The sequence below is a fragment of the Diuraphis noxia genome, unplaced genomic scaffold, assembly GCF_037042655.1.
Source record: "Diuraphis noxia isolate RWA-SAM2 unplaced genomic scaffold, SU_Dnox_SAM2 contig0001, whole genome shotgun sequence".
Classification (NCBI taxonomy): Eukaryota; Metazoa; Arthropoda; class Insecta; order Hemiptera; family Aphididae; genus Diuraphis; species Diuraphis noxia.
Window position 1 is genome coordinate 18749627 of NW_028301711.1, and position 27472 is coordinate 18777098.

Below are 27472 nucleotides of genomic sequence, written 5' to 3' on the forward strand. Positions count from 1 at the left end.
TATTTATTCCATTTTGCCCGGGCACCGTCCATTTATATTTATTTATTTAAATATAATAAAATATATGTATTATTATATAATAATATACTTATTACATAAGGTTATTTAATTTTCATTAAATTTTCTATTTTGATATATTTAATAGAATTTAGTCAATACGAGTTTTTAACATTTATGCTTTCTTACAAATAAATTATAATTAAATTAAAATTATTGATTTAAAATATTAATATATGTTAAACATTTATTTTAAGTATATTTTTAAATGTTTAATTGTCATTGCATTTTTGATGTTGTATTTACATATAATTCTTAACATTTAATAAAAATTAGTTTTTAATATTTCTTTCTAATAAAACATAAATTTAATTTTAAATATTAATTTTTCAATATAAAATAAATGTTGAATTATATTTAAATTTTAGTTTTAAAAAATGTAAGGTTATATCGTGGTTGTATAAATGTTTAATAATATACATTTAATTTCCAATCAAAATTAAACATTTATAAAACCATTATGATTGACAATTGTTGTGTGGGAAAGGTATGTTCTGAAACCTCACACACACCCTCACCCTCACCCGTACACACACACCCTCACCATAGCTCTCGGGTAGCGTACGTGTGTGACGTATATTTACCCCCTTCCCCACCACCACCAGACACGCAAAAACATGTTTTTTCATTTATTAGAAATTAAGATATTAATAATTAAAAGATATAAAATTATGAGAGTTATATACAAGGGTTTAGAAAATAAATAACGGTCAGGGAAAGGATCGACAAGCATTGTTTGGTCACGGAGAATCTCATACGTAGTTGTCACATTATGGTGCTGTGTGTGTGTGTGTGTAACCTATTTTCGTGTGCCGCCAGAGACAAGGGATGGTCCAATGAGGGCTTCGGCCAGTTACTATACTCTATTCGCCGTAAGTTGACCCACTTGCTCGACGAAAACCGGTCGTAGCTGCGTAGGCCACCGTGTCTTCAGAGCGCTAGTGTTGATCGTTACCACCTCACCTGGCGTATACGTAGTGATTTGATTATCTTCACGACGTATCGACACTATCTCCGCGAACGCGCGCTATTATATTAATATAATTCGTATCAATTATTTTGTATAACATTCTGTATGCATGGCGGCAGCTGACTACTACGACGAACACCGCCGATTGCCGAACACCACTGACCAATCACAAACCACCTGTCTCCGACATGGGGGGTCTGAACGTTCCGGCGGCTCAGTATGCATGCGCGCAAGTGGGTCAACTTACGGCGAATAGAGTATAGAACTTTTACCGTTATACCGTTTTCTTAGGGCGTAACCTCTCTTTTTGTCATTGATAATTTATTGTTTTGTGGCGTGTGACCGCTTTCTTAGAGGCGGCTTTTTTCAAAAGATTATCATGAAACTGGGTCGTCCTTGGGTGGCATATACCCTTATTTAAGAAAGTAACATTCTTTGCTTTTACCGTTATAAGTATATGCCGTTACTCTTTGTCCTTGGATGTGACCGATTTCTATGGCGGCTTTTTCAAAGGATTATCGTGAGCATATAGCTAGGGATTGCACCCACCCAGTTTGATCCGCGCATACGTACACAAAACAGTAATGCTTTCACTTATACAACATCTAGAGACCTGTGTGTGAAAGATTCGGCAGTCGTTTACCTACCATAATCCGTAGTTCACGTAAAAATCGCTCGTTCCATCTTTAAAATATTTTTGTGAATTTTTATTATCAACAATTTATACATTATAATCATGTTTAAATGCGGACAGTGTTCTTCAACGTTTACGCGCAAAAACAATTTGAGAAGGCATGAAAAAAGACATGATGGAGTTCGTTTTCATTGTCTATTTGTACATCAATGTTGAATTACAAATCACATCTTAATAGACATATGATAAGCAAACATGGTATGTATTTGTACTACTCGTATATTATTTATTTTTCTCTTACATATTATTTGTATTTCCTCTCCAAGATAACGTTCCTGCTCAGACTGCTGTACAAATTGTTCAATCAGCTACACCTATCGTTGCCCAACCAGCACGACAAAGTGTTATACAGTTTGCTCCTAGCATTGTCCCTCATATTAACCAAGGTGTTATCCAGGCTGGCGGTTCGAATGAGGTATCTGAGGATGATTTGTGTATGAAAGCAATGGACGATTTTGAAGAAGCTCAAGACTTGACAGGTTAGTTTTATTTATCAGCTTTATTAGATTTTTGAAAGACCCACTGACTCTATTTTATCCAACACGCATTAATTAGATTTTTGTGAACTCTTATCATAAGATTTAAAAAATATTTTTGAAATACGTACCGTTAAATAAGTTTTTATTAAGAGATATAACAGTCGTGAGGTTAATTAGATTGTATAGATACCTATTAGATTTATTTTACGGGATATTAATATATCAGGTTTTTTTTAAAAAAGATTCTTACACCTCATCCGTTAACGGCAAACGTATTTCATCCGCCAACACCATGTCGGCTGCTAGGGCGAAAAAGGCTCGTATGGAAATGGTGAAGACCCCTGGGTTTATAGAGATTTCGTCCTCATCAAACAGAAAAATAGTTTGGTACTATATCAAAAATGTTAATAATTCAGTAATTTATACCGAGTATCTCCAATCGCTCGAGCCCGAGCTGAAAAAATTATTGAAAACAGACGTACGGGACCACCCGATAAAATTTAATTTGAAGCTTGAGGCTACGTACAACCGGCCCAACGTACCAAATTCGTCGGAGAATAGGGCGTTCAAAACATCGGCGGTCGAAATTTTCTCAGATTGTGACATAAGTATGATTATCGAGATTGCGTACATGAAGTTGTTGAAGGAGGAGGAAGAATATAAATCACGAGGGAGCGGATTTACATTAGAGACGATAGATGGGTTATTGTTGGTGGTATATAAATATATACCGATGGGCGGTTCGTCATATGTTCAGTTGCCGGCGTTTATTGAAAGGAAACGGGCTACCATCAACCCACAAAATGTAGACAAACAATGTTTCAAGTGGGCTGTATTAGCGAAACATGTGACTGATCAGCCGAGATACAGGGTCTGTGAAAATTATTCAAAATATGAGGGGAAATACAATTTCGAGGGTATTTCGTTCCCAACGCCTCTTCACCACCCAGATAACATGTGAACATTGCAGTAAAGTTATGTGAAGATTTTAATGTCAATATGTAATATTACTGCAATATTGCCCATCAAGGGCATTATATTGTACAATATTTTTGAATACAAACGATTCAATGTTTTTGTGCAATATATTCAGTTTGAAATAACTATTCACTGAGAGCAGATTAGTGATTTTAGATTTTAGATTTTAAAATTATTTATAATAATAATTTATTATTATTATGTCTAAAAAACGGAAAGCGTGTCTCGCAATTGTTTTATATTTTGCATCCGCAAAAGAACCAAAACGGCGTCGTTGGGCTAAGGAATGGTATTTAAAACGAGAAGAATTTACTAGTGAAAATTTACTACGTGAATTAAAGCTAAGTGAACCAAGGGATTACCAAAATTTTTTACGCATGAATAATGACAGTTTTAATGAGTTGTTGGAAATGATATCTCCAATAATTACAAAACAAGATACCGTGATGAGAAAGGCTATTTCACCAACATAACGACTTGCGACAACGCTCCGATTCTTAGCAACAGGTCGAAGTTTCGAAGACTTAAAATTTAGCACAGCAATAGCACCACAAACTATCAGCTCTTTTATTTTGGAAACATGCAAGGCTATGATAACAAAACTGCAAGAATACATTCAGGTAAACAAATGTTGTTTTATTATATTATACAATACACACTTTATCATTGAAAAAAAAAAATTAAACATACTTTAAATAATTGAAAATAAACAAATTTACTGATCGGAGTAATTTGAAAAATATGCTCCTGCACTGTCAATACTATCCAAAGAGTGATACTGCTCTGTATGAAGTTGTGGCGTTGTCAGTTGTGGTGATGGTGTTGACGAAGTTGATGGAAATTACCATACCGAGGATTGAGGTGTTATTTGGTTACTTAAAGGTACATTGATTTTTACGGAGTTTCTATGTAAAGTACCCAACTGACCTTCATACAAAATATCATGAATGGCTTTTTTTGCATGAATTTGTTGATCAACTCTCATTTTTTGTATCTCATTTGCCCATGATATTCCGAGATTTTCATACTCATCGTGATTTTTCAAATACTCACATGCTATATTTAGTAATTCCTTTTGAGAAGTAACCATTTGTTTTTTTGCTGGTGGTGGCTGTATGGTTGGTTTTGGTCTTAGCTTAACATTCGTGTATTGTTCCTAAACATATAGATTTTTATAATATAAAAATAATTAATTGTCCTTAAACGTAATGTCACTAACATAAATATTTATATTATTTTAGCTTCCTAAGAATTCTGAAGGTTTGGAGTGCAGTTGCTAAGGGATTTGAAAGCAAATGGAATTTTCCTCATTGCATCGGTGCCGTAGACGGAAAGCACATAGCAGTACAAAAGCCTAAAGGATCTGGTTCTCAATATTACAACTACAAACATTTTTTTTAGTCTTGTACTAATGGCAGTCGTAGATTCAAACTATGAATTCATTATGGTTGATGTAGGAGCAAATGGACGTATGTCAGATGGAGCCGTGATAACAAATACAAAATTTGGTCAGTTATTAGAAAAAGGAGAATTAAATATCCCTCCTCCAAAAATAATGCCCAACAGTAATTATCAATTACCATTTGTTTTTGTCGGAGATGAGGCATTTGCTCTAAAAGACAATTTTATGAAACCTTTTCCTCAAAGAAATTTAACTAGAGAAGAAAGAGTGTTTAACTACAGGCTATCCCGAGCTCGGCGTATAGTAGAAAATACATTTGGCATATTAGTATCACGTTTTAGATTACTTTTGACCACAATAAATTTATCACCAGAAAAAGTACAAAGAATAGTTTTAGCTTGCTGTTATCTTCATAATTTTTTAAGAAGAAAAATAAAAGATCAATACTCAGATATTTCAAAATACAATAATTTTGATGACCCTGAAAATGACGTTAATATAGAACATCCTCAATTACACTGTCTACAACCTCTACGAGGAAGAAATGCATCAATATCCGCGAAAAATATTAGACTAAAGTTCTGTGATTATTTTAACAACGAAGGGACCCACACAGCAAACAAATGTTCTTAAAATATTTATTAAATATTCCAATTCTAATGACAATATTTAATAATCGTTTGTTATTCATTTGGTATATAATTTAAAATATATAATAAAAGTCATATAAATATTTGTTGAACCAGAAACATTTATTGTATAAATACCAAACACTAAACATTTATTAAACATTTGTAAACTAAAGTTGTAAAAACATTGTATTTTAATATTCCATAATAATTTATTAAAAGTCAATAAATGTTTTATACAAATTGCAATTACTTTTATTTAAAAGATTAAAAAATATTTATTAAATGTATAGAAAGTAATAGGAAAATATTTATTTTATTATATTTGTATGTTGGCGTGTTGGCGTGTTGCCAATTATATAGATATAAATTAAGTAGTAAGATAAAAATGTATAATAGATAATTATTAATTATAATTTAAAGTAAAATTAATTTTTACTAATTTTATTAATACTTTTAGAGTTTACTTTTTTAGTTAACAAACAACTAAACTTCTTATTATTGGGTTATATTATATTATACTTGTACACTACAACTATATATATAATTATACATATAATATATGCTTAATATATGGACATATTTACTAGCTAGTTCTCATAATATTTAATAAGATACTTCAAGGCTCAGGCTCTTCGCACGAGTGAGATTTTAGTGATTTTACTACATAGCAGGCATACAAATGGTTTTCTTAGTGGGGGAGAAAAACTGGTGTTGCCTGACCAATATCCAACAAAAAGTGCATGTCCACTGCCTAACCATCACCTGAAGTTACTATTATATGAGACAGCTGATGAGTAAATAGGCAGGAATTAAGTATAGAAGTATGTATAAAATGAAATACTCAATATATATATATAATATAGTATAATTTATTGTTAGGTAAAAAATATTGCAAATTATTTAATTTTGTGAAACATTTTTCTTATTGAATGGTGCTTGTGCCAAGTTATATTTTATTCTTTCCTCAATTTCATCAACTGATGCAGTTTTGCAAGATTTATTGCTTTTTTTAATAGAATCTAAAAGGAAAATAGCATTAATGTATTTTAATTTATCATTATAAACATGTCATATATATATATAATATATGACATAATACCTTAGTCTCATTACATATATTTTAATATAGGTAACAATAATGTGATAAAAATATATTACAGGTGATTTTTAAAAATGATTTTTTTATATCTTTTTTTCAAATCAATATTGCAGTAGTTATGCAACTTATAAATAAATATCCATAATATTATGTTATTATTATAATAATTAACAAATTGCAATAAAATTGTAAGAGAATAGAATTAATTAACATTATGTAATATAATATGTATATACATGTGCGTATACAAGTATTGATATTTAGGGGTTTTGAATTATAACAAATGATTATACATAACTTACCAAAAATAACAGTACAAACAAACAAACTGTTGAATTTATTTTTCCCTTTTTTCCCAGTAAAAGAATATTGGGACATAAGTTGATCAGTAAATAATTTATTCATAATTCTTTTTACCATTAATTTTAAATTTTTTCCTCCCGTGCAAGATAATTCATTAACCTAATAAAAAAAAAAGTAATTAATATATAATTATTTTTAACTTAATCAGTAAGTGTTATTTAACTACCAATTTGTTACGAAAACATTTATCTTCAGATAATTTATCTTCAAGTTTGTTAAGATCGAATATATTGTCAATTGGTAATGGACAATCTGTAAGGTCTTTGAATAGACTTTCTGATAATGTTTCTGAATTACTAAAGTTGTTGTCAGATGCTGCATTTTCGATTTTTTTAAGTATTTCTGCTTGTCCAGATTCCAAATATCGTACTTCACTAGTCAAGTATGTAAGCATACGTAACACCTGTTTTTGAAAATCTGAAAATATTAACAAAATAGTATACTATACTATTATAATACTTATAGTTTTAATTTAAATAAAAAGCAATTTTAATATTTTATTTATATAAGTATAAATTTAACAAAAAGTTATTGTCAAAATAAAAGATATTATTGCATGTTTACATGTGCATATTAACTACAGTTGAATACAACTTTATTGAATTTAGTTTGTAATTATTAATTTAAATCTATGAGTTTTTATGGTTTTCAACTAAAATAAAATATAAATATAAAACTAACATGTTCAATACAGTTTTTCAAGTTAATTAGTAGATTTCATTTTTAGAAATAGTAGTCTGCGTTTTAAACTTTTTATTTATAAGTATTGATTTCTCGATTATTGATGTATTAATTAACTATAATAGCTCATATTATATTATAATTATTATTATATTGTAATTATACCATTTGAAAAGCGTTGTTGTGTAACTTCAGCTATGACGCCACGGTTTGGACCATCATCCTGTTCTACGTGATAACTTTTCTTTTTACCGAAACAATTAGTATGTGAGAAAGATGATTCATCATCCTCAGGCTTATTGTAGTTAGAAAATAATTCTCGCACTACAGAATTTTCGTTGTCTGCAAAATACCAATATAAATTAAAATATTAAAATTTGAACTATTTATATGTACAAACACATTACCATTAGTTTTTGAATATGGTGAACCAATTTGTTGTTTACTACTAAATGTATTCAAATTTGTAGTAGGTGTACATGTGGCTGGGGATTTTCTTTTAAATAGTGGATCACTATTATCTGAATCTAAAATTATAAAACAGTTAAATATAATATGTGTCAAAATATCATTAAAGATTATTAAAATTTAATAAGAAAAGCACATTTTATTACATTTAACTTTTCTTGTTGCCAATAAAGGTTCACTTTCACTAAAATGTTTTTCAGCTACGACACCGCAGTTTGGACCATCCTGTTCCATGTAATAACTTTTCTTTTTTCCGAAAGAATTATTACGTGAGAAGGATAACTCATCATATTCGTCAGGCCTATTGGAGTTTAACATTAATCCACGCACTACAGAACGTTTATTGTCTGAAAAATACCAATATGAATAAAAATCTTCAAATTTGAACTATAGATATAGAAACGCAATACCATTAATTTTTGAATATGGTGGACCAAATTGTTGTTTAATACTTAATGAATCCAAATTTGCAGTTGGTGTATATGTAGATGGTTTTCTTTTAAATATAGGCTCACTATTACCTGAATCTAGAACTGTATAACAGTTTACTATTAAAATATGTGTCAAAATGACAAAATATCATTATTAAAAAGATTATTAAAATTTAATAAGAAAAGCACATATTATTACATTTAACGTTTCTTTTTGACAGTAATGGTTCACTGTGACTGTACTCTTTTCCACTATATGACTTAAAAGTTGATGTAGAAGGTGTATCTTTGGATGACCACTGTTTTTTTAAATGGGGCTTTTTATTATTATCTACAATCCAAAAAAATTACATATTTATTTAGTTATAATATATGTAGCTAGAAAAATAATTAAAATGGAACATGCTAATTTATAAATATAGTACATTCAGCATAAAATTGTTGATAAAACAATATTACATTTCAATGAAGTTAAAATAAATAATATTACCTTTAACATTTTTATCTGGACTACCCAATTTTAATGGTGACCAACCGTTTTGCTTTTTATTTTTATATTCAATGGTTTTAAGTGTGACAGGTGGTGAATAGTTAGGTTCCTTATATTTCAATTTATTTTTAGAATCTATGTTTATAATACAAACTGCTTAGTTATAATAAATAGTAAAATATTTAGACATTAGTATATTCTTACCATCAATAACGACTTCATGAGGATAATCATTTAATATTTTCGGCAATGGAGAACAACTACTAAAATGTTCATTATCAGAGCCAGTCATAGTTGTACTAAACTTAGGTTTAGTGCTAGATTTTTTAGATGATTGATCATTATCAGAATCTAAATTAAAATCAAATTTTCATAGTATTTTTATAATTTATATTATCATTAAAATTGATAAATTATAATTTTTATTAGTTCCTATAAGAGATACATTTATTATATTACCTGAAAACAATGGGCATGAATTTGTAGACAAAGTAGGAGAAGATATTATAGTTTCTTTATAGCGTTTGTTAGCTGAAACGGTTTCTTCTGTAGACGATAAATCAGACATGTACAAAGCTTTTTTAGATTTAGTTTTAGCTTCAACTAATGAATCTATAATGAAAACAGTTTTTTCTTTAAATATTAAATTTAATAAGTACAATATATAAGCACAAATTAATTTATAGAAATAATATATACAAAAGTCTAATTAAAAAATCTGATGAACCTGAAAAATTATTAGGTATGTTATTCTATTTACCAATTCCTTTATATAATTCTCGGCATTTTAAATATGTATACTCAATCTCATTAGGTATACATTTTTTTTCAATAAGCCGTGAAGCGGTTTTACTTTTGTTAGGCCAAGCACAAGTACCATTTTTTTTATCTATCCAATGCTCAGGTACAGTTTCAATCGAGTTGTCACCAAAAAAATGGACAATTGAATATGGCATGATCGATTGGGCAATAAAATACACACAAGTTATCCTACTAAAAAATATATAATAAACATTTAAAATACAACTAAATTACTGCAACAGTACAAAGTAATATAAACTATTAAATAAATAAAACTGTTTTTAAATTTTTTAATACCAAATGAGTAGGTACTATCATTATTTTTTATTTTGAAAGCCTTAATTTTTAACTGTACAAATATACATTTATATACATTATGATAGCCAATAGGTATGTATATATTGTAAAAACATACTACTATACTAATTATTTAATGAATGTAGGATTGGAAGCGCAATTTGTTTGTTATTATTACTATTGAATACTACATACTTTTGAAACAAGTGATCTATAGTAATAGGTACAATATTTTCTGATAAATTGGAAACATATGCAATCCCCAGTTTTAAACTACTTATCGGTTTATCATATAAAGGTGCAATATTATTGAATGACTTGGCAACAAAATAATTTAGCCCTGTATTATTACAACAAATATTTAAAACTTTATAAATATTTAATTTCCCTTCTTTTTTGAAGCCGATAAAACAATCTGTCAATGAATTAATATTAATTTTAACATCATTGGTCAAGACAATTCTAAATTGTGAACTAATATTGTCCAATAGTGGTCCATTATTATGAGGCTTCTTAAATTCAATAGAATTTGGCAACAAATTATTAATATTAGGTGCGTTATTAAACTCAAGAATTTCTTGATATCTATTAATTACTTGCTCCAAAGGTTTTTGATGTTTACGAACCATTTTTTTTAAGGACTTCATATAGTTTTCGAAAGGAAAACAAGACAGTTTATCTAAAGGGCCAAACTTTTTATAGTCATCAACAATATGAAGAAGCCCATGTACATTGTGAGATATAAATTTCTGTCCATATATGATACCAAATTTCTGAACAAAATATGACAAAAGTTTTTCTACAAAATTAATAAGTTCATCACTACTATTTTTAACTAACAGAATCCTAAAGCAAATATGCAAATACATGAAATGTAAATAGCATTCATTATTTAATATATCTTTTAAAACTATAGGGCCAGTATAAAGTAAAAATAGTCTAAATTCGGTCGCTTTCCATCTCGGCATTTCGTTTAATCCTCTGGGAAATCTAGAAAAATCAGAAGTCATGGAAGATCTTAAAAATAACAAATTTTCTGATATTTCTTGTACTTTTCGATTTTGTAATCGAACAGAAATGGGTGATCCTTTAATATTTCCTAACCATAACATGATTAATTTTTTAACTACCCCTAGGCACGTTAGGTGCATATAGTCCAAACTAAAACTATACACCATGTCAATTTCTGGGAGCTCTGTCAAAATAGATACACTTTCAGTCACATGATACTCTTCATGTATACGACTAATGAAATCTAAATGAGTTTTTTTAATAAATTCTCTATCTGGAAAACATACTCTATTATCAAAATAGATCCCTTCAACATTACATCTAGTACATGAATAGAAACCAGTGTGGCTTTTTGCGGGAGCATCACAGCAAAAAAGTTCGATCACTACTTTTTTCGTACCATGGGGTGTTTTAAAACCGATTTGATATAGTTCCTTACATTCTTTGACCATGTATTTTAAAAATGTATTACTATCTTTTGCTTTTTCTTTGCCCCAATATAAACCAATCAAAAATATTTTAGATTTTCCAGGAAAATTACGTACATATCCTAAAATAGGCCAAAAACTACTTTGAGAACTCTTTGTTAATGGTAAGCCATCAATACCAATAACAATTTTTATTGTCTCATCATGAAATTGAAACCAATCACCCAAACCTCTTAGACCAATTTCAAGACCAAAATGATAATATATACCTGGTGTAATAACTTGAATTTGCTTATTGTCAATATTTTTAGTTTTAAGAACTGTTCTAGCATCTACAGGAAAAAAATTAAAACATTTATGTTTTTTTAAAGTTTTTAATAAACCAGAAAAAGCTATGTTAGTTATATTATATGAAACTGCCCAATTGCCCAACATTTGTAAAATAGGATCTCTATCATCAGACAAATATTCTGCCGAAATGGTTTTACTTTCATCGTCAGAATCAGATGAACTAACATTTAACATGAACTCATCTTCAACAATTTCAAGTGAACTTAAATTACCGCAAGGTAAATGTTTCACTTCTTTACTTACATTAATTAAAGAGCTTTTGGGTTCAATTGAATCACTTATATTATTTATAACACTATTGCTAGGTACAATTAAATTATCAACAGTATCTTGAGATTCTAATGTATCATTATCAGAAGAATGCACAGCATTATGATTTGAACTTTCAATATACACGTCAGTGACCTCAATTTCTTTCAAAAATCTCCTACGTTTTGTAGATTTACTTGGATGTAATGACATGATTAAAAAAGTTACTAACTTAGCTAATATTGTCTATGATATTTTGTGTATATTAAAACTTTCAAAACTAAAAATAATACCCACTCATGATTAAAATGGTGAAATATGATCAAATAACATTGAGTAAGTAGCTAATAATAATGTGCCATTTTTTAAGGAAGATTATTATAATTACCAGCTACTAAACGGTGGCTTGACTATTGCAGAACAATTTGATGTAGGTGTATTATAAAATAATCATGGTATATATTACCTATAGGAACCTAAATAGTAAATACAAACAAAATAGAACAATTCAGTTAAAATAGATAGGTATTTTATTTTTTATAGGTAGTAGGTACATGTTAGTAATTAAAAATTGTAATCTGGTAAGCAAAAATAAAAAGAATTATAGGTACCTAGGTAATAATGCTGCATTGTTTTTACATATAGATCATAGATGAATAGGTAGTTTTTTTTTGTAACGCTGTAGCGGTCTACTTCAATTTTGATTAAATATTACAAATTATTATTTCTATATGTAATATGTACGAGGGTACTTATTTCAATTAAATAAACAAAATATATGGTAGACCGCGTGTGACGTATAGAAACGTACCGTAAACGGCGTAAACGGGTGAACAGCATACAACAACAACAATGCATAAAATAGTTTTAAGTAGTACATACCTGTGTGTATACTGTATGATAATAGCACAAAAACGCTTTATTTTGTGTTGTAACTTGTCTCCACGACTTCACCAAACGGCCAACGGCTAAAGGCTAACACAGTGAATAAAATAATTGTTCGGACTTCGTCAACCTGTTCACGCCGTTATGTCCCTCTGCCCCAGGTTGGTAACACTGCCGGAGAGACGCTCCTCTCCACCCCGGTCGCCGGTCTGCAACTCGCAACGGTTTCGGTGTGTGTTTTCGACCGGGTGTGTGTGCGTCGTCGTTCTTTACTGTTGTAGCACACAAGTCTCCATGCTCGTTGCCGTTCGCAACTGCTTTTGTACTACATTTTGATATAATAGTCATTTTTGGTCCATGCAAAATTGCTAGGTCCACTTGCGAACTCGTTCTAGTTCAAGTGTTGTCGGTCTCGTTGACCATGACGCACGTTCGGTGTTAGTCCGCTCGTGCACATACTGCAGTTCGCAGCGTGAAGGCGGATCCTATTCACACCGTCCAGCTCGGATCTAAACCTCGTGGTTCTTTTACCAGTTCACAACAAATAACTATTATTATATTTAGTTGTTGGTCTGTTGACCATCAGCAGCTCGCTTCGCTCCAGCAGTTCGCTGTTCATTATTGGTTGCAGTTTGCATATCTAGTGGAAAACATAATATTTGTTCCGGTCAACTCAAGACAACGTTCAACATCTTCTCCCTTGTATATATATATATATATTGTACTGTTCAGTTGTTCGTTATCTTTGGCATTGGCCATATGTAAATAAATCAATATTCTGGTATGGGACAGAATATTTGTTGTCATTATTAATTTGTATTCTTTAACTGGGACTGATCACCTCGGTTAAATTAATATTGCTATTCATGTGTAATAAACCATTTGTATATTGTTGTTATAATTATCTTGTACATTTATTATATTTATTAGCTCATTGTATCTAGTCCAGGGTGTGCGAGTTCTAGGTGCTAACCGCAGAGACAGGAGCTCCTAGTGCGAACAATAATAATATGTCAATATACGAAATACACATAAACACATTACAGTATTACACATTTACACCACGAGGGCTACCGGCTATATATTATATAGTACATTATTGTATTATAAATTGTAGATGCGTAGACTGCTGACTGACGGAGACGAGACACGAGACCATAGAGTGAGAATGTAGAGACACGAGACATGCGAGACACGGAGTATAGAGGAGTGAGGACGCGACGCGCGGCGGTGTCGATCGCAGTGGTGGGCGGTGGCGGGTCGCGGGTGCGTTCTGGTACTAGATGATGGAAAAACCAGACTTTAGTTATTTATATCAACTACTATAGAGTCTACACTCTACACGAACAGTTCGGCGTGTCGCGGTCGGCATGACGGCATGGATATTATACTATAATAAAATATTAATATAAATATTAATAATATTATGATAATCTTATTATTGTTATCTCCCACTCAGAGTTCTAAAATCAAAATACTTCGATAACCGTCGGCCTCGGGTGTCCTCGCGCCTTGCTCGGCGTACTCCGCACGACCACACGGACACGGCTTATTGTGCTTTGGATCTGGATGGACATAAATTGGACGGTCGTATCAATATTCTAAATTCTTATTCTATGGTATCAACTATGATTTCGGACGTTTCGGTGAACGCGAATACACGATAACTCGAATTATTTATAGTGAAACTATTTTTTTTCATTATATAAACCTGGCTTTTAGTTTTTAAGAACATATATAGAAATATAGAATATAGTTTAGGTATATCGCATGACAAATTAAATTAAAATTTATTTTGTCATGGTATATCGGTAGATGACCACGAAAAGTCCAAATAGTATGATGATGATTTTTTGTTATTGTCAGTGTCTTCGACCATATTAGCTTATTATATGGTCGAAGGTCAGTCTAAATAATATTGCCTCTCCATTTATTAGTATTAGCATTGATTTTAAAATCAATGGTATTAGGGTAAAATGTTATTTTTAAACCGTTCGTTATATAACATTTATTCCTATTTATCATAATTCATAACAATTATATAAAAAAAAAAAATAGTATCTATAAAAAAGGTTATAATATATTATATTACCAGTAAAGCATATAATAACAGACTAACAGCTAGAGTGCTATCAATACTCCGATGAATTTAGAAAATCCAACATTCGACCCAACATGAACGAAGCATTATTATAGGGTCATTGAAAACATATCAAATATTATGTCATAGTCTTCCCAAGAAAGACCGACTTAAACAATAAAATTTAAACTTACTGTTAATAGTTAATGATAACCCTAATATTATATTTCTGTTTGTAGTAATTACATAATATAGCACATGCACCATATAAATATTATGAATTTAGTTCTAGTGACCACTAATTATGTAACATACACAAAAACTAATAAGTAATAACCTTTGCTGTTGATGTTTTTTTAAGTTCAATAAAAATAAAAATAAATATATATATTACATTATTATCAATATTATATTAGGTATATGACCTGTGCAAATTGATTCATATAATTATATATACCAATTTATTTAAATTAGGTAAGTCATATTGAATATTTTTGCTAGGTGATAAAATTAAACTACCTATATATTAATTAATAATTATTATAATATATAATTATTATATTATAATAATTAAAAAGGTTGGTCACTAATAATTTAATTTTCTATAATAAATATGGTCTACATTATATTTTTAAACATATTATAAATAAAATACAATAACTAACAATAGCATTATTAAATATGCATAAACCTACATTTTTTAAATATTTTAATACCATCGATTTTGTTGATTTTATAATAGAAAGTTTATTAAATATATTATAATCGTTAGGTTATAAACATAAATATTTAAGTTTTTTTTAAACTTATAGTAAATATTTAATTATAAATATTTCATTTTCAATAAATTTTCAATATTTAATAGTTATTGACTTATTTATATTTAATATCAAACATTTATTAAATGTTTAATGATTATTAAAACCATAAACATTATTTTCAAAGTTTGCTAAATGTTGGGTAAATATATCATAGTAAATATTTAACTTACAATTACATATAAATATTTATTAAATCGTATTCATTGGAATATGCTGTGTGGGGAAAGTTACTTGGCAAGAAAATATTATTTAAAATGTAAATGTATGATAAATGTGTTTCTTAAATGTATGTTCTTATAAAATTGTTTATTTGTAATAAATAATTAAACTTCCAATTACCTCTGGTATATTTTGCTCATGTGCGTTTATTGAGAGGTCTACGTCGTCTTGTGTCTCATCCTCGCTTTGTAAAATAATTGTAGATGATCCATCCACAGGTACTTCTTGGTCTTGTAGAAAATTTAATTCATTATAATACCATAACGGAGGCACGTATATATCATCAGTACCACTTCCAGATTTGTAGGACGCTTTTACTTTTTTCAGCTCTTTTCGATAATTAGTTCTCAGACTATTAATTTTCTTTTTCACAATTTCTTTGTCTGCATTTGGGTCCACTTCTTTATATTTTTCAATTAATACATTATATGCCTCATTCTTCAGGTTTCTATCACTATATTCAGTACTTTTAACTTTCCATAAAGCTGTATGTTGGCAATATAATTGCAATAGTTCAATAATAAATTCGCGGTCTTCATTGCGTTTCGCCATGGTGACTTGAATTCAACTGAACCGTCAAAAACAATTATTGTTCAATATTATGCCTACACGTACAAATTATTCAATATTGTGCAATTATTTTCAAACAAGCACAATTTTCATTCAATACTTGCGAAGTATGCACAATATTAGTATCAGACGCACAATAATATTGCACAATATCAATTATTGCGCAATAATATTGACCGTGTAGGGGCCGCCTCATTAGATTCACGTTTGCACAATATTGCAGAAGCGTTTTGTGAACAAAAAAACAATATTGTCATCCGATTTAAAAGATAACACTCAATGAATATTGCAATAGCAATATAGTTTTAGTTTAATCAAATTAATATTGCCTTAACCTTTTACTTTCAATGTTCATATGAATTTTATTACCATATATATAATATTGTGTACCTATATATATATATATATAACACACACATATGTATAATGAGGCGTCAAATTTTTTTTTTTATTAACCCGCAACAACAAAAGTTATTGGCTACCAAATTTATTATATATAATATTATTATATATACGTAATAGATGATATAGGTAATAATATGTGCATTATTGTGGGGGCTCCAGGCATAAAGAACAAAAATATTCAAAATAATCATGACTTTTTTTATTTATAATAGGTAGTTATTATAATAAATGCAAATATTATATAATGACAAATTATAATTACCGTCATTTATATATATAATATATTAGGTAATAGAAATATAAATACATAATTATGTAGTAGTATTATTAGTATTATTGTTGTTCTTAGAAATAATATTTCGTTTGAGCCTAAAAGGAGCTTGAGCCAAGTAACACTTCAATTTATCTTCAATTTTTTGTTGACTGGTATTTGTAAATTTTTGAATACGGCGGATAGACTCTATAAATAAATAACATATTATAAGTATTTCAATAAAAAAATTTGTATTTTAAATACATAAAATTAATAAATAAAGCTGATACAAAGATATAACAGTATTATATTATAGGTATATTATATACTTTAAAAAATTTAATTTTTTTTCTATACATTTACAAATTAAAATTTTCAATGTTAAATAGGTATTCAATGTATTTATACTATTTTACATTTTTCCACCGATGATTTTGTTTTTAATGTACTCAGTTATGTTTATAATAAACACTGTGTGAATGTAATCAAGTCAAAAAAATATATTATCTGACCATTATTATTGCATATATAAGTAACAAAAATTATCATGAAAATGCCATGTCATGTAAATACTCTGCAATATTTATGTTGTTATGGAGTAAAATAAATTATAAAATATTGTAATTATATACTAAAACGTATATTGGGTATAAATAAATATGCATATATAAATAAAATAAATTATTATAAAAAATATAGTTTATTCATTTTAAATGTATGTGTAAGTAGCTAAATAATTAACTTGATCTGTATATAATAAATATACATGCATATTTATTAAAAAAAGCTTTGTATTTCATTGAAATTGCTTATTAAATTATAATAGTATAATTCTAATGATGGTTACACAATAGCGTGCTTATAGTTAAATAAGCATAACATATGCTTGTATTATATTATTATAATACAAATTACATTTAGACTGATACTACTGTTGTCAATGAACTGTTCTGTACCTATAATGAGTATAATGCATTATATTAATTGTGTGTTTGATTAAATAATTAACCACAGATATAGATGATTTACTTCTAAAATCTACCTTAACTATCAACAGTAATATTTATTACTGAATCTGTTGCAGTATACATACTGACATTCATAAAGCTTCGATCAAACAAAGTGTTATTAAAAAACTATTGTACATAATATCTGTATATTCAAATTTTGATGATAAACGTTTCTGTAAGATCCACCGTGAGATTTAAATATGTATTGTGAATAAAGATTTGACTACTAAGAATGGAAAATACATAATAGACTATAAATACTTACCAAATATAACTTTGCAAATAATTAAATCGGCAAAACATTTCTTCTTGTGGATACCTTTGCCAATAAAAGAATAATCTTTTAACAAATTGTCACTGAATAATTTAGTCATAATCCTTTTTACAACATGTTGTATGTCAGAACCACCAGTAAAAGATAAATCTTTGACCTAATAAATAAAAATAATTATTTTTCATAAATTCATCTATAAGCATTTTAATATAAAAACAAGATCACACATTTAATTTACAGATTGAATTGATTTATATACAGGGTGTCAGCGAGGATTTACCCATTATTGCAATATCTCTTGAGATAAAGAATATACCATCAATCTGTTTTTTTTTTTTATTAAACTCTTACATAGACAAGGGCTACATGTATTTTATTATTTAATTGAATTAAATTTTTTGATAAAAAAGTTGAAAGAATTATTGTTTAATTTAAAGAAAAAATAAAGACACCTATTTTATAAAATTTATTTTGCTGAAAATGTTGACGTTTCAACATTTTATTTTTATTAGTCACATGATTTTTAATAATATTTTTAATTTAAAGATAAAATGACAAAAACTAGTTTTTATCTGGATGGTGAGTCCCCTATACGGCTAATGGGTATTATATCCTCACAGGACACAACAGCATGTTACATACAACCAAGAATTAAAAAAATTTTAGTATATCATAGTTACACATACGTTAAAAAGTGTAACATTTTCATTGAATAAAAAAGCAGTAATTGTAGGTATTAATATTATGTTAATGACTTAAAATTATATTTGCAGTTACTCATCACAAGTAATTACATTAATATTGTATACTCCACTCCTCTGAAAATAATACATTTACTTTGTAGGCCTATAAAGAATTAATTGTACATAATATAAAATAAAAAATAATTACCATTTTCTCTCTATACACAGCATCAGTTTTTAATTGATCATCTAAACTTATTAGATCAGTTTCAGAATCAATAGGGAAAAGACAATCCAAATTTGCATATTCATACTCATGAACTTTTCGCAAAGATTTTCCTTCTTCAGATCGTTCAAGTACTTTCAAAACTAAATCTAGTTTTTCATTTAACGATTTTACATCATATTTTAGTATGAGTTGATTTTTAAGAAGCGTCTTTATGTCCATATCTATTTAAAAAAAATTTACAATTCAAAATATTATGGATAAATATAGTTTGATCTGCAGTGAAATTTAATGCACAATTGTACATGAGGATTTATTTTTGGTATACAAGGTACTTGACTTTTTCTTTATAAGTTAATCTGTAAAATTTCTCGATTTCTTTTCCTAACCTATGATATTGTTATTATATTATATGGTTAAAAATCTTTAAAACATTTAAGAAAATTACTAAAGTTAAACTCCCTACTATAGTAGCAACTACTGTTAAATCTAAGACATATTAAAATGGGTGATATACTTATAAATATACACTTTACCTGTAAGATTCTTTAAAGGTGTTAATTTTTTTTTCAAAGGAGACATTTTGTAGTTTGATTTTTTTCCATTTCTAGATTGACAATTCTTGATAGGGGATTTTACTGCTACAGATTAAAAACAATAAAATTAATTATTAATAAATATATAAACGCTAAGGTTAATCAAATAATCAAACTTTTTTTATCATGAGAACTACACAAAGTAATGGTTGAAGAAGGCGATGCAATATAAGTATTATTACTGGGCGAGTTGGACAATTTTTTACTAGCAGACTTTGTAAGATTAGTATGTATGCCTATAACACATAAATGTATTTATTATAATGATTATATATATTTATAACAATATTACCTGTAGGACTTTCAGAATGATTTTCATAAATATTTGGCGAAAACATAGAATTATCATCTTCATTTGGGGAATCGTTTTGATATTTTGTGGAAAAATAACCTATGTAATCATAATATAATATTATTATATTATTAATTAATCATAGTAAGTGTATTTAGTATTCTTGTCATAAGTGCATACCATCACACTAAAATTTAGACAATTGCCGAATTCCGTCCCGGGTTGCTGAAAATGACCGAATTCCGTCCCGGGGGCGGAGCAACTATGTCCGAATTCCGTCCCGGGGGTGGATAAACTATGTCCGAATTCCGTCCTACTACCTGTAACTATGATATAGGTGGCAGTAACATTTTCCTTCACATTTTCTCCAGGCTTAGGACTGGCAGCTTTGCTGGCATGTTTAAAAATTTAAAATCCGGCAAAAACAGCCTTATTTATTATTAATATACGGAGCAAAAAAAAACTCCATTTACAGTATATGCCATTTATGTATAAATATGACAGTCATATAAGTATTTAATAACTGACGCCTCTTCATATATAGTTTCGATATTAAAACAATTTAATACGATTTCGTAATGCGGAATATCTACTATTAAACTATTTTTAAAATGCCGATTAGGCGATAAAGATATGAAAGATATAAAATACGATATGAAAATTACATTATTCTTTTGCATTAGGTAGGTATACACAATGTACACATAAATACAGATTACACTATTACAGATAGAGATAAATAGCGTTCGTTACAATTTGCGATCACGGCTTAAATTGTAGCGTAGCCTGTGGGAACTTTTCGATCATTAAATCGTTTACGTTTTTATTGCAAATAATTGCGATAGTACAAAAAAACGATACCTACGCTTAATGTCAGGCGAAGCCTCTTGAAGTTCTATAAAAATTGAACTTATATTAATACCGTCTAAAACTAGTCGGGACGGAATTCGGACATAGTTTATCCACCCCCGGGACGGAATTCGGACATAGTTGCTCCGCCCCCGGGACGGAATTCGGTCTTCAGTTATGGAACCATAGGGGGCCCGGGACGGAATTCGGTACCAGCCAAAATTTAAACAAAAAGAATTAGCTAAATTAACTTATAATTATGTAGATAAATGAAGTTTTTTCTAGATCGATTTGTTCAATAGAGAATATTCAAACAATTGTAATAAAATAAAAAATCTTACCAATACACTGTCTGTAGCTGTTGTTTTTTGGTTTGTATCTAAAGATGAATCTAAATCAATATTAATAACTCCAGTTGAATCTTGTACAGTATGTTTTTTCTGTAGTGTAAAAGTAGAACGACGATCACACTAAAATTTAAACAAATCAAAATAGTGATATTTGAGTTGTGCAAACTAATTTAAAATTTAAAAAATGTACAAGGTATACATAATTATAAATCATAAAATGTATAATAATATTCACAAAAATAAAAATAAAAAAATAATTATGGTTAATGGAAGAAATAACTACTTACTTCAGAGTTTACTGGAGATGATGTCTTATAAAAGATATCACTTATTTTTTTACATTTTTTTGCTGAATCAGTTTTTATTTTTTTCTCTGGTTTTCTGTGCCCCACCTTTAACGTATTTCTTATTGTTGTCACTCATTTTAATAATACAAATTAAGTAAAGAAGAACACTATAAGTAACTAATTAAGTATGGTACAATACAAAGTCTGATTAGTCTTAGTTGTCGTCACTCGTTAGTTTAGACTACAGTATTTACTGGCTACTACTATTACTTAATGGGTAGATACGTCGTACATGTACCGTTCAATATTCACTATTAATAATTATTAAAATATTACTGTAATATCAGCTGTACTCTGTACACAAAAACACAGATATCGAATAGACGGACGTATCACGTAATAAGTATAACCCAACAGTTAGTTATTTTTAGATCTTATCGTTAACTCGCAAAATTATTTCACAGAACTGTCATTAACTGATAACAGTACACCATACAGCACGACATGTCCCGGACGGCCGGACTATGTAGACAATACATTTAGCAAACCAATATTAAAATATAAATATTGAATGTTTTTTATTTGTCATTGGCGTGGCCCGACGGCCACATAAAGCATGCGGCCCAGTGGGACATTTCCCACTGTCCTACCGGCCAGTCCGCCTCTGTTCATAATCATATTATATTTTTATTAACATAACAAATTTAAAAATTATTCCTATTTTTAATATGATTAATGATTATCATATATACATACCATTATTAGTAACTGCTGCATGCTGAATATTTAATGGCTCGATGTAATCTGATAAATTATTGCTCAAATCGCATATTTCATCTGTGTCATCATCACTACTAGTTATTGAATTATTGCGATTATCCAAAGCGTTTTCCAATTCTTCTAGAACTCTTCGTCGTTTAGTTGCCTTACTTAATGGTCTCATATTGATTTTATCTTAGTAAAAAAAACTGTTTGAACTATTGAATAAATTTAAATAAAATATGATTTTACAAATATCACAAAAAATAAAATACTAACTGAACAGACGTCGATGTGGCTGTATAATCTCTCTCACTGCAGTTTAAATGTGTAGGTTCAATTGAATTGAATTGCAATCAACACATAAACAGCATAGTTCAGCTGTTATTAGTTCGTAATAAATAAATTATAATACACGCCACATGCGATATAGGTAGGTGATAACTGACAAATGTGCGCGATAAGGACTTGGATAGTACGGAAATTTTTAAATTATTTGCCGTCCTTTGGGGGCAGATGTATAGATGGCCGAGGACCGTTAGTTTGGAGACCACTATAGCTATAATATGTATATCATCTGGGCTGCCAGGTTATTTATTATCTGCGCATCCGCTTATTATATAACCACCTTTTTACAAGTATTTTACTATAGATCGTATAAGCAATAAGACAATACTTAAATGTATATTGATATTTAGATATTATTAGGTATAATAATAATATAATATAGTGCGTAAAGCTCATATAAAATATATATTACATACCTACCTAATATTATATAATATCTAGGATAGCAAGTATAACCTGCTAACTTAACTTATATACATCACATAATATATATATATGTATGTATAAAAAAAAGAACCTATTGTAACAACTCGCACGAGGCCATACCCAGATTCGGCGTGAAGTGTACATTGACGAGGCTGGTATAGGTCGCCAACCCACAGCCGAGATTCGAAAATCGGAGCATGCGGGATTTTCTTTATATAAATAAATAAACAAATTGGAAAAGGGGAAAAAAATTAAAACATCGTTATGGGGGTTGGTTTTTTAATGTATACCAGAAAATAAAAATTTAATTTATGACCAAGAAAAGCCATACGGCATAAAAACTTGGCCGCAATTGAAAGACACCGAACAAACAAACGTAACGGATAAATATAAATCATAATATAATAATATGGAATGGACGATATGCCAATTCCAAACACGGCTCCGAATATTGGTTACCAGTGTATGTATAAATCAATAATAATGGTATATGAATATAGTATATATATATACACGAACGATCATATTTTATAATATTAACTAACACCAAAAATGTCTGAACCTATATTAACAATTAATAATATTAATTCACCGGCCAAGGTGTGACTGTATGTGGGTTGTACGTACAACGTTAACAAAATCATATTACCATCTTTCTTTGCTGTTGGACCGTTGAGCATCGTCCCGAAGACGCCCCCGGCGATTTTATTCTTCGCTACTCGACCATGATGTTGTCCGTTGAAGTGAAGAAAAAGTAATGAACAAGAGATGGCCGTGGCTGGGCGTGTTGTTCACCGAACAGCATTATATAATGCATAATTTAGTTAGAAATATGTTTGGCCGGTGTACTTTACACTTTTATATTATTATAGGCCGTTAATGAGGTGTTATTATTATATAGTGTCGGCCGGTCATCCGAACCACGGGTACTAGGCATACGTGATGATGATGTGTGTGTGTGTGAACTCGGTGTCGCCTATGAGCGGTGGCAGAGGGGACCGTGGGACGGAGAGCGCTATCGCATAATGGTTTATATTATAAACGATGTAACGATCGAAATTGTAATTAATATTAATAATATTATAAACTTTATAATATTATTAATATTAATTACAATTTCGATCGTTACACTATAATGACTATTGGGTATATTGGTATATATATTAACTCTATTATATTATAATATAATTGTCATAATTTTTGTTATTTCATGGAGTTATTGTATCTTCAATTCAATTAAAACCTAAATACAATATTGAAATCGCAATAGAATTAAAAGTTGTTAATTAAACACCTTTGTAATATTATAAAACACGTTTGTTTTTAATACTACGAACAAAACACTTCAGCAATGTTCAAGCAATATTGTTAATTTAATATCGAAAATTAAATGGTAATTAAATTTATACACAATATTTCATATTTAAAAATGTTATATGGGCAAGTAAAGATTTTTGAAAAAAACGATGCTAACGTGTCTGTCAATGTCTATGGGCTGGAAAAGAAGTTCCAGCCGCCGAAGAAATTTCCCACATATGAGGTGTACCCGCTGCGTGTAGTAAATAAGGAGAAATCAGACCACTTCGACCTGCTGTTGGTGACGGATGAAGACAACTCACATTACGTATATATAGCAAATTTTTCCCGGCTCATATGTGCACAGAAAACCAGACATACTGAGAGGGTTATTTTCTGCAAGAGGTGTTTCACATCATTCGATGACCGGCGTCCTAAACACACGTTGTGTGGACAGAAGGCGTTAAATCGTCATAAACTTATTTGCGGGGAGCACAAGCCTATTCTGCCGGAGATGCCGAAGGAGGGTAGTGTGTAGATTTTAAGGCGTGGAAGAAGATACAGCGACATCCATTCACCATTTACGCTGATTTTGAGACACTTCTAGTAAAGACGGACGAGGTGAAGGGGGAAAACACTAAGATTGTTCACAGACATGAGGCTATGAGCTATGGCTTCATTGTGAAGGCTAGTGCAGATGTACCGACGGAGCTATTAGAAAAATACGGCATACCATCAGGACCAGTGATCTACCGAGGAAGTGAGAGAGCCGGATGTAGCAAGACATTTCATCGATACGTTGTCGGATATATTGTTGATGATAGAGAACTTACTGAAGACGAATATACCTATTAACATGTCCGAGGATGACGTGCAGGCTCACGAGGCAGCTACTCACTGTAATCTGTGTCATATAAAGTTCACCCCACCCTCCGAAGTACTTCACCGCAAGACAGCCGACCATTGTCATTTATCGGGAAAAAATCGTCAAGCCTTGTGTAATGTTTGCAATCAAAAATTGCAAACACCAAACTTTGTTTTCTATATTTTTTCATAACTTGAGTAACTATGACGCGCACCTGTTAGTGACGGAACTTGGCCATGGTACCTACCCAAGCTATTAGGGTAATACCTAACAGTGAGGAGAAATATATTTCGTTCACGTAATATGTTTCAAACAGATTTAGCATGCGTTTCATTGATACTTTTCGATTTATGGCGTCGAGTCTATCATCGCTCGCCAGAAATCTTGTAACACCAGATCTCGAGAATTTCAGAGAGACATCTAAAATTTTTACTGAAAGCGATATGCCGCTTGTGACACGTAAGGGGGTGTACCCTTATGAGTACACTGATAGTTGGGAGCGGTTGAAGGATACAGGTCTACCAAGTAAGAGGAGTTTTTACAGTATGTTAACGGAGTCCGGGATTAAGGAGAGTGAATTTGACCATGCTAAGGAGGTATGTATACGCTGCACACGTATTTAGATGTATATTTGAAAATTGATGTGTGTGTGTTACAGGTATGGAGTCATTTTAACTGTAAAACTATCGGAGAATATAGCGATTTGTATTTAAAAATTGACGTGCTGCTGCTGGCTGACGTATTCGAAAATTTCCGCAAAGCGCTATCTATCAGTATTATATAATGTTTTAATTGTTAAACGTTTCATGTAAATAAACAAATTTTTTTATTGTTATCAAAGAAAAACAGTGAAAAGGTAAAATATAATAATAAGATAAAAAAAAATGTAATATAAAATTTTATTTTAATATATCTGACAACGTTATCCATGAATTATAACTTGTATCAAAACCTAACCACTTGACAAACATTTTATTCCCAACTTTTTTTATAACACGTTCAACAAGAAAGGTGTTTGGAAAATCAGTTAATTTAATTTCTTGTTCATAAAAACCACCTAAGATTATATTGTTCGATTCATCTTTTAATTGATACGTTACTGGATTTGTATGGAAAATTTTTGAAATTGTAAATATTTCTGTTGTCCAATTTGGTGTGTATCCCTTATCAAATATATGTTTATATTTAGATATTCTTACTTTATCATTAATTTTAAATTTTGGTTTGTATAATGTTTTGATATTTGAATGTGTGTTAAGTTTAATTTTGTTTGCATCCATTCGAGCTTCACTTGGTGTACATTTAATTGTTCTATGTTTTGTATAATTATAGTTTTGTATAAATTTTGATATTGTATTATACCAATTCCATGTACCTGTTGCAGTAAAATGTTTATATATTTTATTTTTAAGAGTTTGTGTTACACGTTCACAAATTGAACACTTAATGACACTGAATGAACTATAATGTTTAATTTTATATTTTTTCATTAAATCTTGAAATTGATTATTATAAAATTCTGTACCATTATCTGTCTGTAACAATTTTGGATTAGCTTTTTTCAATATATTAAACATAGCTTTTGTACATTCCTCCGCTGTTTTAGTCAGTGATAAAGAAAAATTAAAGTTATTGAAAGTATTAGATTCTCGTAAAACGTTATCGTGCGCGTTCAGAACCTGGGATCTATGCGAGTATCCCGTTCTCCCTAGAAATACTTCTCATTCGTGGACTGTTAAGTCTAGCAGCTTGCTGGAAAAACCAAGATTTGTATTGTTTGGATTACAAACAAGTCGAAAAAATAATATCGAAACTGACGCTGGGCGGTTTGATCACTGTCAACTAAAAAATCTTAAGGTATACTTAAACTCTGAAGTGTATCCATATGAAGATTTTCGAGCAGATTTTAAGAACAATACTACCAGCATACTCTACAAAGCGTATAGAGACTTTCAAAAATCGTATCACGAAAGAGATTATTGTGAACCATTATTATCAAAACATATTTTTCAAAACTATGTGCCAATCGTCGTTATTGATTTGTCGTACCAGACCGATAACGTTAAATCATCGACTGTGGACCTAAGAGTAGTATAG

General features: G+C 29.7%; 3 protein-coding genes and 3 pseudogenes across 3 annotated transcripts; 1 reads left to right on the plus strand and 5 right to left on the minus strand.

Annotated features, from left to right (window-relative positions):
• The first annotated feature begins 1763 nt into the window (after positions 1–1763).
• Positions 1764–27472, plus strand: LOC149060159 (uncharacterized; annotated as a pseudogene).
• On the minus strand, positions 4228–16438 carry LOC149060160 (uncharacterized; annotated as a pseudogene).
• Positions 6113–9700, minus strand: LOC149060161 (uncharacterized). Its single transcript, XM_089218234.1, has 9 exons — positions 9505–9700; positions 9204–9356; positions 8949–9095; positions 7970–8170; positions 7763–7882; positions 7521–7697; positions 6841–7091; positions 6614–6773; positions 6113–6231 (listed from the first exon to the last, which is right to left on the minus strand). The coding sequence occupies exons 1-9, from the start codon at positions 9698–9700 to the stop codon at positions 6113–6115; spliced, it is 1524 nt and encodes a 507-aa protein (XP_089074360.1).
• LOC149060162 (uncharacterized) lies at positions 9968–12094 on the minus strand. The gene has a single exon (XM_089216167.1). It carries the CDS (start codon positions 12092–12094, stop codon positions 9968–9970), a length of 2127 nt encoding a protein of 708 aa, XP_089072293.1.
• LOC149060163 (uncharacterized) lies at positions 17173–19889 on the minus strand. The gene is made up of 4 exons (XM_089218235.1): positions 19844–19889; positions 19290–19531; positions 18390–18555; positions 17173–17321 (listed from the first exon to the last, which is right to left on the minus strand). Exons 1-4 carry the CDS (start codon positions 19887–19889, stop codon positions 17173–17175), a joined length of 603 nt encoding a protein of 200 aa, XP_089074361.1.
• On the minus strand, positions 21326–21817 carry LOC149060164 (uncharacterized; annotated as a pseudogene).